Source organism: Juglans regia, chromosome 5 (genome assembly GCF_001411555.2).
Source record: "Juglans regia cultivar Chandler chromosome 5, Walnut 2.0, whole genome shotgun sequence".
NCBI lineage: Eukaryota > Viridiplantae > Streptophyta > Magnoliopsida > Fagales > Juglandaceae > Juglans > Juglans regia.
Window position 1 is genome coordinate 20,177,707 of NC_049905.1, and position 17,132 is coordinate 20,194,838.

At 36.3% G+C, this 17,132-nt stretch overlaps 1 protein-coding gene across 1 annotated transcript; it reads left to right on the forward strand.

The window, feature by feature from the left end:
* Positions 1 to 601: 601 nt before the first annotated feature.
* Positions 602 to 16,293, forward strand: LOC109019589 (DDT domain-containing protein PTM-like). The gene is made up of 11 exons (XM_019001914.2): positions 602 to 2,661; positions 2,772 to 3,386; positions 4,232 to 5,390; positions 6,483 to 6,771; positions 6,869 to 6,993; positions 7,782 to 8,242; positions 11,184 to 11,212; positions 12,026 to 12,637; positions 12,858 to 13,069; positions 13,739 to 14,067; positions 15,487 to 16,293. The coding sequence occupies exons 1-10, from the start codon at positions 962 to 964 to the stop codon at positions 13,751 to 13,753; spliced, it is 5,217 nt and encodes a 1,738-aa protein (XP_018857459.2). The 5' UTR covers positions 602 to 961; the 3' UTR covers positions 13,754 to 14,067; positions 15,487 to 16,293.
* Positions 16,294 to 17,132: the final 839 nt, after the last annotated feature.

The window sequence follows — 17,132 nt, forward strand, 5'->3', positions numbered from 1 at the left end:
TTAATCAGGAAAATATATTCTTAGCAATGTGCATTCCCTTACAAGTGTATAGTCCAAAACTTTTACACAACCTCTTTTCTTTCATTACAAAGTAATATCTGAGAAATTAAGGGAAAAGATAAACCTTAAATGGGTAAGTCCCAAGCATAATCTAAAAGAAAATAATTTGATTTTCATACTAATTCAAGCCATTATATCCCATAATCTACCCTCACTTCATAAGGGCTTCCAGAATGTTTATGAGAGGCAGAGTATGATATTTAAGGGTTGGTCTTAAATCTTTAACAAAAGGAGTACTCCAAATTCTAACTTTTAATAACGAATTCAAACCAATAGTTAGTACTTTGGAAAATGGTATTAACGTAAAGTGGTTGAGATCACTTAGAAAGTGCCACAGATTGGTCCATACAGAGGGCTTTTCGTTTTTGTTGTTTATTTTCATGTTCCGGGGTGGATGAGTTGCCGCAGATTGGTCCATACAGAGAAATAGTGGTAAATAAAAATAAAAAAAAATATATAATAAAAGTTTAAAAAATAAATAAATTTAAATAAATAAGGATCGTGATCTTCCGTTTCCCGAATTCCCACCCACCTACCGAAACACTTTTTACAGTTTGATTCCTTTCTCCGTGATTTCCCTTCCAAATGACAATTTAATTGCGTCCCGCCGTCCTGATATTTCTCCGACCTCTCTCTCTCCCTCCCTCCCCCCTGGTATTAGTTCATTTTACCATCTTGTACAGAAGAGAAAGTCGCATTCATCCTGTCTTGCCCAAGGCCGTTGCCACCCACCTTCTCTCTCTCTCTCTCTCTCTCTCTCTCTGTGCACGTCAAAAGCGTTTTTAGAGAGAGAGAGACACGCTCTGTGCCTAAAGGCAATTCTTGAGAGAGGGAAGCGAGAAACATCTTTAATTGGGTTGGTTGCTTTCCCACAGATAAAAAAAAGCGACAAACATCTTCAATGGAGTTCGTGGGTAGGGCCGTGAAGAAAGAGTTCGAGGGCTTCGGGGTATTCTCCGGGACCGTGATATCCTACGACGCTTCCTCTGGGTTCTTCGAGATCCTCTACGAGGACGGAGATTTCGAGGAGCTGGAGTTCTCCGAACTGGCTTCGCTCTTCGAGGGCGGAGAAGAGGCCGCTACCGCCGCCGGTCAATTGGCTCACGAGAAGCCGCTGCTTGGCCGGAAGCCCAAAAAGCGGCTACGTATGGAACGGAAGCGCGAGGTTCGAAACGAGTCAGGTAATTTAGATACTGTTTATTTAAATAATGGGCTTGAAGGGAATTTGAATGAAACTTTGGGGACGAGTGGGAATTTACACGGAAATGGTAATTCAAAGGACGGGTTTGAAGGGATTTTGGAAATGGGACGTAGTTTTGGAGGGAATTTGAGAGAAAGTGTAGAGGTGAACCGGAATTCGATTGTTAACGTCGAAGAAACCCAAGAAAACGAAAGCGGGTTTGGGCAGGATTTGGAAGCGAGTGTTTCTGTTTGTGGAAAAGCAGATCAAAAAGATAATTTGAACGACGGGTTTGATTTGAATTCTGGGTTTAATTTAAACGAGGAGGATTTGAATGATGGGTGTGATGCACATGTTAAGTCTCAGGAAAATCTGAGGAAAAGGGATTGTATTGATTTGAATTTAGACGTGAATGGTGATTTTGACGAGAATTTGACTCAGAGTTCTTTGGGTTGTTCGGCTTTGGGAACCCAGAAGAGGAAACGTGATTTCGATTTGAATTTGGATATTTATGAGGAAATTAAGGATACGGATGGTGATGGTGACGGTGTAGTAGGATTTAGGGCTAGTAATACTTCTAAGTTGGTCGAAGAAACCCCAAAGAAAGAGGGTACTGGAGATGTTGAAGGAAAATTCAACGTAGATGGTAGTGTAAATGGGGACTATTTGGATAAACTTAATTTAGATATTAATAATGGTAATTTGTCGCAAGATATCGGTGGGTCCCTTGAGCCTGCAGCCAGAGATGCATCTTTAGTGTTTGCTGAAGGAGTTAAGCAGGAAATTAGTGTTTATAGTGGATATCTGGAAGTCCATCAATCTCTCGGTGGTTTGGGTGTTAGCGGCATTAAGGATTGTAGTTCTATGGAAGTCCAGTTGGAGGATGGTCTTTCTGAGGCTGGTGCCACAGTTTGTCATCAGGGCCCTCCATGCATAAAAGGAAGTAGCCGTAGAAAAAGAAGAAGACTATCAGATAATTTGAGATCAACCACAGATCCAGTTTTGAGAAGGAGTACTCGCAGGGGGTCTTCTCAGAATCCTGTTGCATGTACTGTCCATGACCCATTGTTGTCCCCTGCAATTAGTGCCGTAACAGAGGAAATTACAGCAATTTCAAGTTTTGAAGCATCTGAAAAGTCCAGTGTTCTTCCTCCAAAGCCGCAGCTGCCCCCTTCTTCACAAAATTTGAATTTAGATGACATTCCCATTATTGACCTTTTTTCTGTCTATGCGTGTTTAAGATCGTTTAGTACTTTGCTATTCCTGAGTCCCTTTGAGTTGGAGGATTTTGTAGAGGCACTGAAGTGCGATTCTCCTAGTACATTGTTTGATTGCATTCATGTTTCTATTTTGCAAACTCTGAGGAAGCATTTGGAGTACCTTTCAAATGAAGGGTCCGAGTCTGCTTCTAATTGCTTAAGGTATCCTTTTCTCTCTCCTTTATGCTATTTCCTTCTAAATTAATTTCCTTCTAAATTAATTTTTTTAATTATGTTAGTGCTTAACATTTTCTATGCAAATTCTGGTGTAGGAGTCTTGACTGGGATTTGCTAGACTTAATTACATGGCCCATTTTTATGGCCGAGTATCTACTGATTCATGGTTCAGAATTGAAACCTGGTTTTGATATCAGTCGCGTAAAGCTATTCAGATGTGACTACTACAAACAACCTGTTTCTTTAAAGGTTGAGGTACTTCGGTGTCTGTCTGATGATATGATTGAAGTGGAAGCTATAAGGTCTGAGCTTAATAGAAGATCTTTGGCAGCTGAGCCTGATATGGTTGTCGATCGGAGTATGAACCTTGATGTTTGCAAGAAAAGGAAGGTTACCATAGATGTTTCTGGTGGCTCTTGCTTAACAGAGGATATTGTGGAGGACACCACTGACTGGAATAGTGATGATTGCTGCCTTTGTAAGATGGATGGAAGCTTAATATGCTGTGATGGTTGTCCTGCTGCATACCATTCAAGGTGTGTAGGAATTCGAAGTGATCTTTTGCCAGAGGGTGACTGGTACTGCCCTGAATGTGCAATTGAAAGACATAAGCCTTGGATGAAACCACGGAAGTCACTGCGGGGAGCAGAGTTAATAGGAATTGATCCTCATGGTCGGCTATATTTTAGCAGCTGTGGCTACTTGTTGGTGTAAGTTGGTTATTATGTGAATATGATTGCAACGTGTGTACTGCTATTACTAATAATCATTCTAATTCATATGATGAGTCACTTACCTTGATATTGAATTCTGTAATCATCTGCTATTAAATCCTTCTCATAAAAAGCTAACACCTATAGGGGTTACAGAAATTATTAAGGATAGTTTATGCCAATGGGAAAAGGAATGGTGTTTGTAGTGAGACTGCAAATGTAAACATGTGGTGATATTATACATGTGAATCTTGCAATTATGAGACGTATGCGAAGAAAATAATCCATGTATCTGCAATTAGTTAGGATTAGGGCTACAAGAAATTAGTTAGTTATCAAGAACTAGTTGATTCCAAGGAACAAAATAAAAGGACTTCTACAAGGTTATCAGTTTACATTTTTCAGCTGTAAGGTTTCCATTGATCTTCAGAGGCCACGATAATGTGGGCCACTAGTTTTTTATTTTTTGCCCTTTTTCGTTGTTTGGATTTAAACACATAGAGTGGCTGCCTAATTTAGTTTTAGATTTCAATTGAACTGATTGCTTTGGTCCTTAGGTCGGTGGTGTTGACCATGCTGTTTTTAGAAGAAAAAGAAAATTAAATGAAGAATGGTACTTTTTGTCTGAAAATCAAAATATATTAATTATGTTGGACAAGGAATTTTATTTTATTTTTCTTTAAGCAAGTATACTTCATTTTCTTCTTGGTCAAGCATTACTCTAATGCAGTGCATCTTCTTCTCCTCCTGATCATTAATATATGTTTCATGATGAGCAATTTCTTACCCTTGTTTGAATTGGAATATGTTCCTCTGTTAAAGTATGGATTTTAAACTTGCAGGTCAGAGTCTTGTGACACTGAGTCCATTTTCAGTTACTACCACAGGAATGATCTGAACGTTGTTATTGAGGTTTTAAAGGCTTCAGATGTTTTCTATAGTGATATTTTAATGGCTATCTACAAGCACTGGGAAATCCCTTTGAACTTGAATGAAGCTAGTAATTTCGACTCGCTGAACCATTCTGTATGCTTAAACATTCTTACTAAGAAGCAAAACCTGGCTTTTTTAATGCCCTTGGCACCACTGACATCTTCAGAAACAAATACAGTTAATAATGAGACTGATGATGTAAGAAAAGTGGATTCTATTAATGGATGCCCTGGTCATTTTGGCAGCGAGCTTTCAAAGCCTGTGAGCTTCATAGGTTCTGTGATTGCCACAGAAAGTCCATATATAACTTCAGAAGGATCAGCTGGAGCCACACAATCGAATGCAGACATTCCAAATTTTCAAAATTTTGGGCCCCATGACTCAAATAGATCTGCTGAATTCTTAGCTCTGTCGCAAGTACCGATAAAGCGCCCACTTTTGGGAGACAGTTCTCTGACGTCTGCCAGCATGGATGTCAGACTAGAAAATGGTATGGAATCTGCAGATCCTCGGCATTACACGTTTTCTATAACCACTAGAAAAGGGGACCCATCACAAGCAAATTGTGGGATTGGCTATATGAACTACTACAGTTTTGCACAAACTGCCTCATTAGTTGCAGAGGACTTGATGCATAAATCATCAGAGAAAGTCAATGAAAACTCAATATTGTCTGAGGATGATATAATTTCAGCACAAATGAAGGCCATTTTGAAAAAGTATAACAAGTTTTGTTGGCCAAATATTCAGATACTAAATGTAGATGCAAGGAAAGAGAAGTGTGGATGGTGTTTTTCGTGTAAAAATCCAACCGATGAAAGAGATTGCTTGTTTAAAATGTATTTGGGGCCTGTTCAGGAAGGTGTTAAAAATGATGTCTTTGGTCTTCAATCAAAAAAGAACAGGAGAGGCCATCTTGTAGATGTCATGTGTCATATTCTCTCCATTGAAGGTCGTCTGCAAGGGCTTTTGTTGGGTCCATGGCTGAACCAACATCATATCAAGTACTGGCATAAAAGTATTCTGAAGGCTTCTGATCTAGTGTCCATTAAAAACTTATTGCTCACAGTGAGTATCTTTTTCATTTTCTCTCTGTATTAGACAATCAAACATGGGTTGTCAATCTGAATATTTGCCATGCAACTCATACTTGGGCTGTGCCCTTGCCAGTTTTGAATGAAATATTCAATTAATTATGAAACAAATATCCGTGGTGCAACTTCATTATAAATTTGCTGGGCCTGACGTTCTGTTTACTGAATATATGCATCTTCAAATTTCAAATGTAGTCTTAGACTTTTGAACCCTATTTTCAAAATTTCTTCTAGCTTCTGTTCCTTAGGCTGAAGCTATCTCATTTGCGTGTATCTTTTTCACGTGGGCCATATTTTCCTTTGGGGATTGGAGAGGTGTATTTGCCCTCCTTTTATTGGGTCCTTGGTTCTTGCCCTAGGTCTCAGGTGGGCCGGTGGCAATGGAAAAGGGTGGAATCTGGAATGTTCAGTTTTGAACATTCCAGATTCCACTACGCAACTAAGCAAGTTTAATCCGGGTTTTCATTGTCTGTTACTGTAATGTTCCAATGGAAGACCTAAACTACATGGCCTCTTCTCCAAAAGGACTAGTCGATGATACAATTAGAGCCCCATTGGAATCCTATAAAGAGCAAGAACTTTTTCTTCCCAAGCAATGTGGGATCCCATATATTACCTACCCTTATCATATGGGATATCACAATCTCCCCTCCTTAAATTCCCGACGTCCTTGTCGGGTCAGTCCATCATAGGTGACATAACTCAAGTCTCACATTTCTGGTTGAGATAGGCTTTGATACCATTTGTAATGCCCCCCAATGGAAGTCCCAAACAACATGGCCTATACTCCAAAAGGACTAGTCAATGATACAATTGGAGCCCCATTGGAACCCAATAAGGAGCAAAAAATTCTCCTTCCAAAGCAATGTGGGGTCCCATACACCACCTACCCTTATCTTTATCACATGGGGTATCATAGTTACTTGGTTGGGTTAATCTGTCCTTAGTTTGAATTTGGCCCAAATTGTAACCTAAAAGTATCTTCTGACTCTGATAATTCAAAAGCTATTTGGTTTCATTATATGATACTGTTGGGGTAATTTATGTTGTCATGGAATGTCTGCAGTTGGAATCAAATTTGCGTCCTCTTGCACTCTCAACTGAGTGGTCAAGACAGGTGGATTCTGCTGTTACCATGGGTTCAGCTTCTCATGTTGTAATAAGTTCAATGCGTGCATCCTCAAAACAAGGGATTAGCCGAAAGAGGGTTAGGCCTTCAGAACCTGAGTCCAATCCTTCTTCGAATGCTGCTAGTGGATTGGGTATATTCTGGTGGAGGGGTGGTAGGCTTTCTCGTCAGGTGTTTAATTGGAAGGTTCTGCCTTGCTCCTTGGCTTCCAAGGCTGCCAGACAAGGTCTGCATATTGTCTTCTCTTTCTAGTATGTAATTGGAGTTAGATTGTTTAAACTGAATGATTATTCTGAATTTGTTTGAAGTTTAATATTCTGCAGCTGGGTGCACAAAGATACCAGGCATATTATATCCTGAGAATTCAGAATATGCAAAGAGAAGCAGATTTGTTGCTTGGCGAGCTGCTGTTGAGATGGCATCTAGTGTAGAGCAGCTTGCTTACCAGGTATATTTCCCAGTAGTTCAATTTTATTTAGTATCAGATATTTATGAGTTGCAATGGCCTTTGTTTTTTGATTTGATGCACCTGCATTTCTGCACTTCTATTATCTTTAGAGGTGAAATCAGGGTGGGATTTACATACTTAGTTCGATTGAAGAATATATCAGTCTAATCTAGTGATACCCTTTCTGGACCATTATTACCTAAATCTTCTCTTTATGCAACTAAGTTGTATGACTTGACATGTGAAAGACATTTGTTTTAGATCTCTCAATTCGGCCACTTTTGAAATTTTGTTTGTATTTTTTGTACTGATCTATTTTGCTAGAAATATTAAATGTATCAAAATGGAAAGTAATAGTCATGTAGTTTTGGATTTGAATGGAATGGGCACTGGCCATAAGACATAAGAGTATAAATACGACCCAAGGAAAAACCAAACTACATCTGGGTTTATACTCTAAAATGTATGATCAATGTTACGGCTGGAGCACTTCAAAATCATTATAAACCGCAAGAACTTCTCCCTCTCAGGCAATGTTGTATCATTTATTACCATTTCATACTGAATCTGGGGTATTGGGCCATTCAATACCATCATACTGAATTTGGGATATTACAGTATATCTGCAGTGTTACATGATATCTGGTATGCTCTTAGAAATAAGAGCATGAGTGCAAATAATATTAAATGCCAAGCCTAATTTTTTTAGATCTAGCTTATATCTGTTCATGAATCTGCTACCTTATGAAATGGCAATTTTCAGTCCACTAATTATGTCATGTTTACAGGTTAGAGAGCTTGATTTGAACATTAAGTGGGATGACATTGAAAACACACATCCTCTCCTTGCATTGGACAAGGAATCTAGAAAATCAATCAGGCTTTTTAAGAAAGTTATTGTTAGAAGGAAATGCACTGAAGGGGAAGTGGTGAAGTACCTTCTTGATTTTGGCAAGAGAAGAGCTATCCCTGACATTGTTAAAAGACATGGGTCTGTGGTGGAAGAATCCTCTAGTGAAAAGAAGAAATATTGGTTGGCCGAATGTTTTATTCCATTGCATCTTTTGAAAAATTTCGAGGAGAAAAGAATTGCCCGCAAATCTAATGAGATGAAATCTGCAAAGCTTCTTGAGATTGGTAGAGTAAAAAAGATATCCCCCCAGAAAAGGGGATTTTCGTATTTGTTTTCAAAAGCGCAAAGATCTGAGTATTATCAGTGTCGGCACTGCAATAAAGATGTGCCGATCAGGTATTAAATATTCATTGTATTGCGCACACACACACATACATATATATATATATATGTTTTGCTGCTTATGAATTTCTTTCTCTTTTTCTGATAAGTATTATGAATTTCTTTCTCTGCACTCGATTCTTCTGCTTTGGAACCTTGATGTTAGGATATTATATATATCATTCAATTTTGAGATAGAATTATTTTAAAGGCTTTAGTGGAAATCACATATTGTGGCAGTGTGGAAGATGGTCCCTAGTACCTCATACTGTGTATTTGGAGGGAGAAAAATGATAGAAATTTTGAGGATTGAGAACAGACATTAGAGGAGCTCAGGACTTTCTTTTCGATACTTTCTTCCTTTTGATAGCTACAATTGATATCAATGGGCTTAGCCTTCATGATTTTCTTTTATCCTTTTCTACTTCTAGATAGGTGTTCCTCTTGTATACATCTTGTGTACCTTAGTTGCGCCTTTTGGACTTTGTAGTCAATGCACATATTGATACATATAGCAAGATAAGAAATAACAAATAAGAAATAATGCCGAAAGAAATCGAATACTAAGGCCTCGTTTGTTTTCACAATCTATCTCAACTCATCTCATCTAATCATTATAACTTTGCTAAATTCGCATACAAAATAAAATAGACAATTCAACTTTTTCAAATCTTCAAATAAAAATAATATTAAAAAAATATATTCTAACAATATTTTATTTAACTTTCAACTTTTATCTTATCTCATCTCATCTGTGAAAACAAACGAGGCTTAAGAATAGAAAAATTAGAAGAAAGCGCACACAAATTTGTGGCATGTGACACTTGCCATGCTTGTAAGGGTGGGTATGGGATTTGTGGGACAAAGGGCTCTTTCATATGTTAAGAAAGAAAAAAAATGAAGAACATCCATAAAATTAGTTATCCTTATAACCAGTGGCAAGTTTAGTAGTAGAAAAGTTGCAATAAGTTAAAATTCTAAGGTGCTATGCTGATGGAATGATAATAACTTAGGAGAATTCTGGTTGGGTGTTCCACCTAGGGGTGTAAGTTATTCGGTCTGGAATGGAAAACCCGACTAGACTGGACCGGACTGGACCAGACCGATAAGTATACTGGTCTGGTTTGGTCTATATTTAGAATTTCGGTTTTCGGTCTGGTCCAAGGGTGTGGTTTTTTGGACCGGACTAGACCGACCGAAGTAGATATATAGTTTTTTGAAATATTTCATATGTACTTTTTTTTAGAAGTAAATACTTCCTATGTACTTGGGCTATGCCTTTTTGTAATTTTAAAAAAAAATTATTACTTATCAAAAGACTAATTTAGTAGAAGTATTTCAGTTAAAACAATTTAAAAAAGTGAATAGATTTCACTATTGCTCGAAAACACTTCCAGTGAAAAAGCAAATATATCCAGAGGTTTCTTTTTAGAAACATAATATTTAAAATTTATTACATATTTTGTGAAGAGAAATGCTTTGGATCCAAATAATGGGTCCCGAGCATTTCTCCTGATAGTTTTTTTTTTTCATTTTTTTTTTACTTAGTAATTAAGTATGTGTTTTTTTATTGATGTTATGATTTTTTTTTTTTAATTTTTAAGAATGTAAAAAAAATGTATGAAAGAAAAAGGCACTTTGCCTTGTCGGGAGAATCCCTCGGTGGGGATTCTTGGTGCCACCCTTTTGTGAATGTCCCCCACCCTCTTGCCCTGCACCCTTGGCACTTAGTATGATGAGGTTTTTAGTTAGAAACTTATCTCTTCGAAGGTTTTAAATGTGAAATTCCTTGATGGCCTGTGTTTTTGTTTTGTAGTACATGTGGTCACTTCAGGGTTTTATGTTGGTTGTTCAATCCACCCATCGCTATGTTGGGGTAAAACAAGTAGAAATAAGTGAAAAGGATGATTTCTTTGGAAAAAACACATCAAAAGCAGTGGGATTGAACAACTTTGGCCAGGTTTTAGTTGCTGCCGAGTCTTTCTGAAGGATGCCTTGACATGGCTAATCACTCATTCCCATGCTTGGAATCTTTGAAACCTTTGTAGGGCTACATATAATGGTTTGACTATGTGACCTCTTGGGTGAGATCTGGGGCCAAATCCCCACTTCCCATCGCCTAGGGAAAATTAAGACTGACCTCAATAACTTGTTCTACTTGTGTTTGTTAGCTTGAGGACCTTGTGTCGGTATATTTTTATCCACTGCTATTATCCTCGAAATCTTCTTTCCTGGTAAAATCTTTTCTTCATTTCCTATGGTGTGAAAGCTATGATTTTTAAAATCAAATTCTATCTCAGTAAGCTGTTCTGATAGTTACTGAACTTTAGTTTCTCTGATCCCCAGATGTAATCACACTTTTGACCTTCATTTTAAATGTCCATGTGTCCTGCAATTCTGAATGTCTCTTTCAGGCTTGTTGGCTGGCATTAGGTAATATGGGATAGTGAGATAAAAAGAACAAAGTAGGTTATAGGTTGTGCTGTCAGTCAAGATTTTGAGGTTCCTATTGAACAAAAATAGGGTGACTAATAATTTTGAATTGAGTTATTTTATTAGAGTAGCCACTCAAGTGTTGCAATGGCACTAGTATCATTTTTAAGGGCTAATGATGAGCTTGAGCTCAGCTCAGCTCATGTTCGAATAGAAATTGAACGAATAAAGCTTGAACGTTCAATATTTTCCTAGACTCGGCTCGACTATAGCTCCACCTATGCTAAATTGGCTTACAATGTTCATTGATTATTTCTTTTCTGATAAGGTAAATTATTTTAATGATATAAGGGTGCCGTATACAAGAGATTCATCTAAATATTTGTTCATGCATACTGTCATCTTATTAAACATTTTATCACTTCCTGCATAATTTGTCATTTTTTATTTTATTTTATCGTTATTGACTTCATTTTTTCTTGTTTCGTTTTATTCGTCCATTTTTTGTTTTTAATATTGGCAGGGAGGCTGTGAGCTGCCAGTACTGCAAAGGTGAGTTTGCAACTTCTCATAAGGCCTTTTCCTTTTGTACTTAATTCATTTGTCATGCAGTTTATAAACAATTTATTGTAAATATTAGTTTTTTTTTCATTTTATTTTTTGGTAGTTGCTGCTTATATATGTTTGAATTTGTAGTTATCGATGTGTTTGTGCATACTGTCTTTCTTATCAAACTATATGTTGCTCTGATATTCTTTGTTCTGTATTGTATACTTTTATTTCTTCCAATTTTATACTTGTCTCGTGTAATGTACTAACAGAAATCACCCTTTTCCATCCTTTTTTCTGTAGTTGTTGATGTATATGTGACCATGCATAGCAATGTGCTACTTCGTATACCACTTGATTGTTATAGTTCTGGAGTTGGCCTAGGAGGACATTGGCTATCTCAAAATGTAAACAAGAATTCATGGGGAATCAGGGATATTTATTTTGTAGCTCCCTAGTAAACATTCAATGTTAACAACACAGTCTGTGTTAGTTCTTCTGTGCCCAGAGATTCTTTGAATAATTATGCTGAGTTTTGGAGAAAATTCTTGCTATTGACACCCCATCCTCCCCTGGCACCCTAAAAATAAATAAAAATTGCAAGCTTATTTTTACACACTCAGCACACCATTGAAGTGGGCCCTACAATGATGAAAAAATACTGGTATCTCTAGAAAAAAATGAGGAAAAAGGAAGGGAGATATATTCTGAGGTTATATGGTGATTGATTGTTAATTAGTTGCTTGAAGGTTGGTGTTTGTCACGTAGTTCCTTTATACATTTTGAGTTTGGTACCTGATTATCATCCTATTTCAGAATACTTTCATAAAAGGCATGCCAGGAAGTCTGCTGGGGCCATCACTGCTGAGTGTACATTTACATGCCACCGATGCCAGGATGGGATGCGTGCCAAGATTGATGCAAAAAGAGGGAAAACTGGCACAAAAGGAGGGAAACTAATGTCACAGAAAAATAAAAAAGCCTCAAAAGATCGCAGGTCAGTGAGACTGAAATGCAGTAAAAAAGCCTCGACAGTTGGACACAAACAATCACAAAACAGTAAAAAAACTCCAGCTGTCGTGCCTCTACGTCGTTCACCTAGGAAAGCTAAATGCTTGTCACTGCCAAATAAAAAGCGTGGACGCAGGAAAGTGAAGCAGATCAAATCCAAGAAAACAGCATATAAGAAACCAAAGAGAGTTACTTCTTGGCAGAAGAAGAGAACAGATGTTTACCACTGTTACTGGCTCAATGGTCTTCTGTTGTCTAGGAAGCCAAATGATGAACGAGTAATGCGTTTTAGGGAGAAAAATGTTCTTGCCTCTTCTGAAAGACTGTCGGTAATTCTTGATCAGCCCAAATGCCGTCTTTGTTGTGAACCAGGTTGTGCATCTACATTAAACTATATTGGTTGCGAAATATGTGGAGGTACTTCTTTTTTAGTTTTCTTCCCCATCTTTCTTGGTTAACTCTGTGATAGTTTGATTTTTATATTTAATAATTTGAATGCTGATGAGGAACAGAATGCATGTTAATAATCATATTGTTTTTAGCTTTTTAATAATATCATTTTGACTGACTTGTCTAATTCCTTTTTTCATACATTTTGCTACCTGATATATTTTTTCATCACCTGTTTATTATGCAGAGTGGTTTCATGGAGATGCTTTTGGACTTGATCCAGAGAACATCGATAAGCTTATTGGATTTAGGTGCCATGTATGTCGCAAAAGGGACCCTCCTATCTGCCCCGGTGTGCAGGCTGTGAAGAGTGATGTGTCACAGTTGGTTGAGGCACAAAGTAATGCTGTGGTTGATTGTAACGAAGAAGTATCTAATGCTGTTCCACCATTGAGTGAGGTATACTTTTGGAATAATTTGGCTCCAATGCTTGCACCTTGTATATAATATATATATATATATATATATATATATATATATATACATATACATATATTGTTTTCCCGGAGGACCAGCTATTAATTCGTGGATTTTTTATTTTTGAGCATCTGTACTACTTTTTTGTTGTGTTTTTTTTTTTGGCCTTTGCACAAACAGTTATATCCAAAACCTAAGGTATTTATCCTCCTGCACCCACGTCCACAACTATGCGCCCCCATATATGCACCACCATTATGTTTCTGTATACTCTGCATGCATTAAAAATCGCTTGAAGTAGTCCACCAGTTCTTCCCATGCCGTTTTGTTGATAACTTTGAATTAAATGATATTTTGTTTAACTGGCTTCAGGTAATAGAAATGATCTCTTTAGTATGTTCTTTAGATGGTATGCCTTTATATTATCTATTCATTTGGTTTTATGTATTCAGTGATTTGGAATTAAAAAAAAGAAAAATGTATTCAGTGATTTATAGATTCTACTAAACACTGACAAGACAACCTCTCTTGGAAGTGCCTTTTGATCTATTATCTTGGAAAAATATGGTTGGAAGCAACGAGGTTTATTTTTTACTTTATGGGAAATTAGTGTTTCTATTTTCTTACGTGTGATTTGATTACTTGTTGCAGATTGCATGTAATTGACTCTCTTGGCATTTGAGGGTGAATACTTCAGCATATGTTGATTCTGATCTTTTCTGATAAAGAGGGATGCCTGTTATTTGTTAAGAAACACATCGGGTAAAAAAGTGAAGGAATGGATAGTTACGAGTGGGTTTGGAAGGTTACAACTACTAGATAACTGGAGATCTTCGACTAAGAACTCTTTGGTTCGGAAAAGAAATATCGAATATGCTAGTGGGCAAAGCCAGAATGACCAAGTAGAAGGTTGCGGCAGCAAAGCAGTGTATTGAGACATTCCTAGGAAGAACTGGATCTGCATTAGGAAGGAAGGACAGGTATGGCTCATACCTTGAAAAAGTTATTAGTCTTCACAAAAAGCATTGAAATATATTTTGTTTTTAACTCTTCTCATTCGAGGCTCAAGCATTTGTCTCCATCCATCTCACCAAAAGCGGGGAAGAGAAAGAGAAATAAAGTTTGAGAACCATTTATGTTTGATCCTATGACAAATAGTGATGCCTCGTGTTCTCTCCACATTTACTTGTAAAAAAAACCCATTCTCTCCATAGTTTTTAACTGAATAAATGATGACAGAAAAAACTTCTGTAAATTTTTTTCATCTCCACGCCAATGGAATAGGGTGGCAGATAAGATCATAGGATCAAGTACTGTGCACTGTGTGAGTTGCGTTTTATAGATACAAACCCAGAAACACCTAGGTCATTTGTCGATATCTTCCCTAAGCTCTGGTGTCATTTGCAGTGTCTATTCCAACACCCAAATCGGTGTCAAAATTTAGTAAGACAGTGTATAATTGAGGCTCTTTAATATATCAAAATTTACATATTAGGGCATATTAATTTGCATTGTCCATCCCATTCCATTAATTTGCTAATTTTTTTCATTGATTATTAGTTGAATGGACAATTTAAATTAATATTCGCATCAGGGTGTTGATTGCAAAATTTTTTAGCTGAGGGAGGGCATGGCAAATGATCCCATGCAGCTGTATGAAGGGAAAAAGAAGTCGGTTTTAGCTCATTTATGTAATACTTGAAGATGTAGTTCGCCACTTCACTAATTCATTTCAGAAAATAATAATTCTTTGGACTAGACAAAAAAGTAGAATTAATTCATTTCAGGGGATGTTATAGACAGTGTAGATCTGTGAATTATATGATCGTGCGAGGTTCAAAATCTACACAATCCAATCATCCCTGGAGTATCGTGCCATCATAAGCTCTCCATACTTGTATATATAGTTAGGATGTTTTCATTTTTCTCCACAAGAGTTGTAGTTTGGTAATCTTCTATGTCTATCGACTATTGACTTGTGATGTCATATTCAGCCACATAATTCTCCCAGAATTCCTTGTGGCTCTGGAAATATATATAAATGTTATATTTATACATATAGGAAGATTACATTCCATGGTTTTATCCTTTTTGTTTGGTCTCAAGGTGTCCATTGTTCAGTTTGGGGGCCTTTTCTTTTCTTTATCGATTGAGGTGGGGCTATGGCGGTTTTCGGGATCATTTAATATTGGATTATTATCGTTGTGCTAGTGTTTCTAATTTTTTTTTTTTTTCGATGTCATATTGTTACGGATCAAGAATGAGATATGTTAAAGCATTTTCTTTTTATCATTTGGATGCAAGCTATTTTTCCTTGGATTTGAAAATCTATTGATTTTCTTATTTTCTGGTCACCGAGAAAATCTATAATTTATTCTGATATCTTGGACTTGTTGCAGGTTTTCATTGATTTTCAGAAAAGGATAATTTATGCTCATTCAGGCGAAAATGCCGGGGTGTCCTCCTGGGTTCTAAGTTCTTCCTGATAGAGATTGCCCATCAGTGCTATGTTCAATCGTAGAACCTTTTTAATATTCTTTTTCAGGTGGGACGGGTTGTGGTAACATACTGACTTGGTCTAGGTTTTGTTCCACAATTGGGACTGACAATTGATGCAATTGAAAGGCAAAGGACTTGACAAAAAAGTAGAATTAATTCATCTCAGGGGATGTTAGACAGTGTAGATCAAATAGTACTCGATATTCTTGCAACATCAATCATAAAGGTATATTTAGATCATTCTCTCTTTTTAATTGGTTCTTCTTAATAGAATGAGACTCATCTTCCAACTTGTAGGCAGGACTGCCTTGTTCTTGTGAAACCTTATCCTCAAAGAGGGTGGGGGAATAAGATCCTTTTCTTTTAGATAAATGTAGATGTTCAGGGAAAAGAAATCAATGAAGAGGTTGAGTTGAACGGCTGTGGAATTTTTGTTTAGATTCAAATGCCAGAGGTTCAATTGAGCAGCTGTGGCTGTTAAGATCGAAGTCAAGGAATGATTTATCAGGAAAGGAAAAAAAAAAATTCACTATTTATGACTTACGTTTACAGTACAGCTAAAGAGGGTTCTGGTTTTTTATTTTTTGTTGAAATTCTTGGACTGAGAGTATGAGGAAAATACACAATACAATGTATCCCATAATATTTATTGTTCTTGTGGTGAATCTTTTTTTTCTGTGTTAAATGCTCAGTAAGTATTGTCTTTACGTATATTTTTCTCTTGTTCTTATTCCTGAGTCTTAGACTTTGCTCTAGGGGATCTTGGTCTCAATTATAATGTAAATATAATAGATTTTTTCTCACTTTTTATGTTTTTTCCTTGAAGAAAATGTTGTGTTACCTTGTGAAATGATGTTTTAATAAATTTGTTTGAGTAATATTAGATATATTCATGAGTTGCGTGAGCACCATATATTCCTTTTAAAAAACAGGGGCCAACTATTAAAAAGTTAATTTTTTTTAATAATTTTTCATGTGAGTTTTTTATTTAGTCACATTTTAAAAATGAATGTGCGGTATTTGCGTATTCTATAACTGTAAATATCATTTTTCTTTATTAAAAATATCTCTCTTTTTTCCAAGAATTATGAAATGCATAATGGATTTTACATTTTTATGGAAGTGTTATAGATTTTATAAAAATAAATTTATAAATTGATATGATTTTATATGATCCGTTTAATTTAATTTACAATAAAAATAGTTAAACAATCTAACATACTACGATAATTTATAAGATTGTTTTTATAGAATCTTTTTGGTTAAAACATTTATAGTTTTATATAGAGTGTGTTTTGGTAAGCATACACTACCTTATTTAAGAAGGGATTAGGGTCGCTTTCGGAGCATTCCCACACTCTTGTACCACCACAAGTACTCTTCACCATATTATGTAATTTTTCTTTTATTCAAAATCTACTACACAACTATGTTTTAATTGAAGAACATTTTCGTAAAATAACTTATAAAAATAAAACTATTTTATAGAAATAACGTCAATTTTTTTAAATATGGTTGTAAATGTGATTATAGGTGTATTATTATT

What these genes read in the sequence shown, in the direction of transcription:
- LOC109019589 (XM_019001914.2), top strand. Translation starts at nt 962, where the DNA reads ATGGAGTTCGTGGGTAGGGCCGTGAAGAAAGAGTTCGAGGGCTTCGGG. An exon ending in TCTGCTTCTAATTGCTTAAG is followed by an intron (nt 2,662 to 2,771) that starts GTATCCTTTTCT and finishes ATTCTGGTGTAG; the next exon opens with GAGTCTTGACTGGGATTTGC. An exon ending in AATAAAGATGTGCCGATCAG is followed by an intron (nt 8,243 to 11,183) that starts GTATTAAATATT and finishes TAATATTGGCAG; the next exon opens with GGAGGCTGTGAGCTGCCAGT.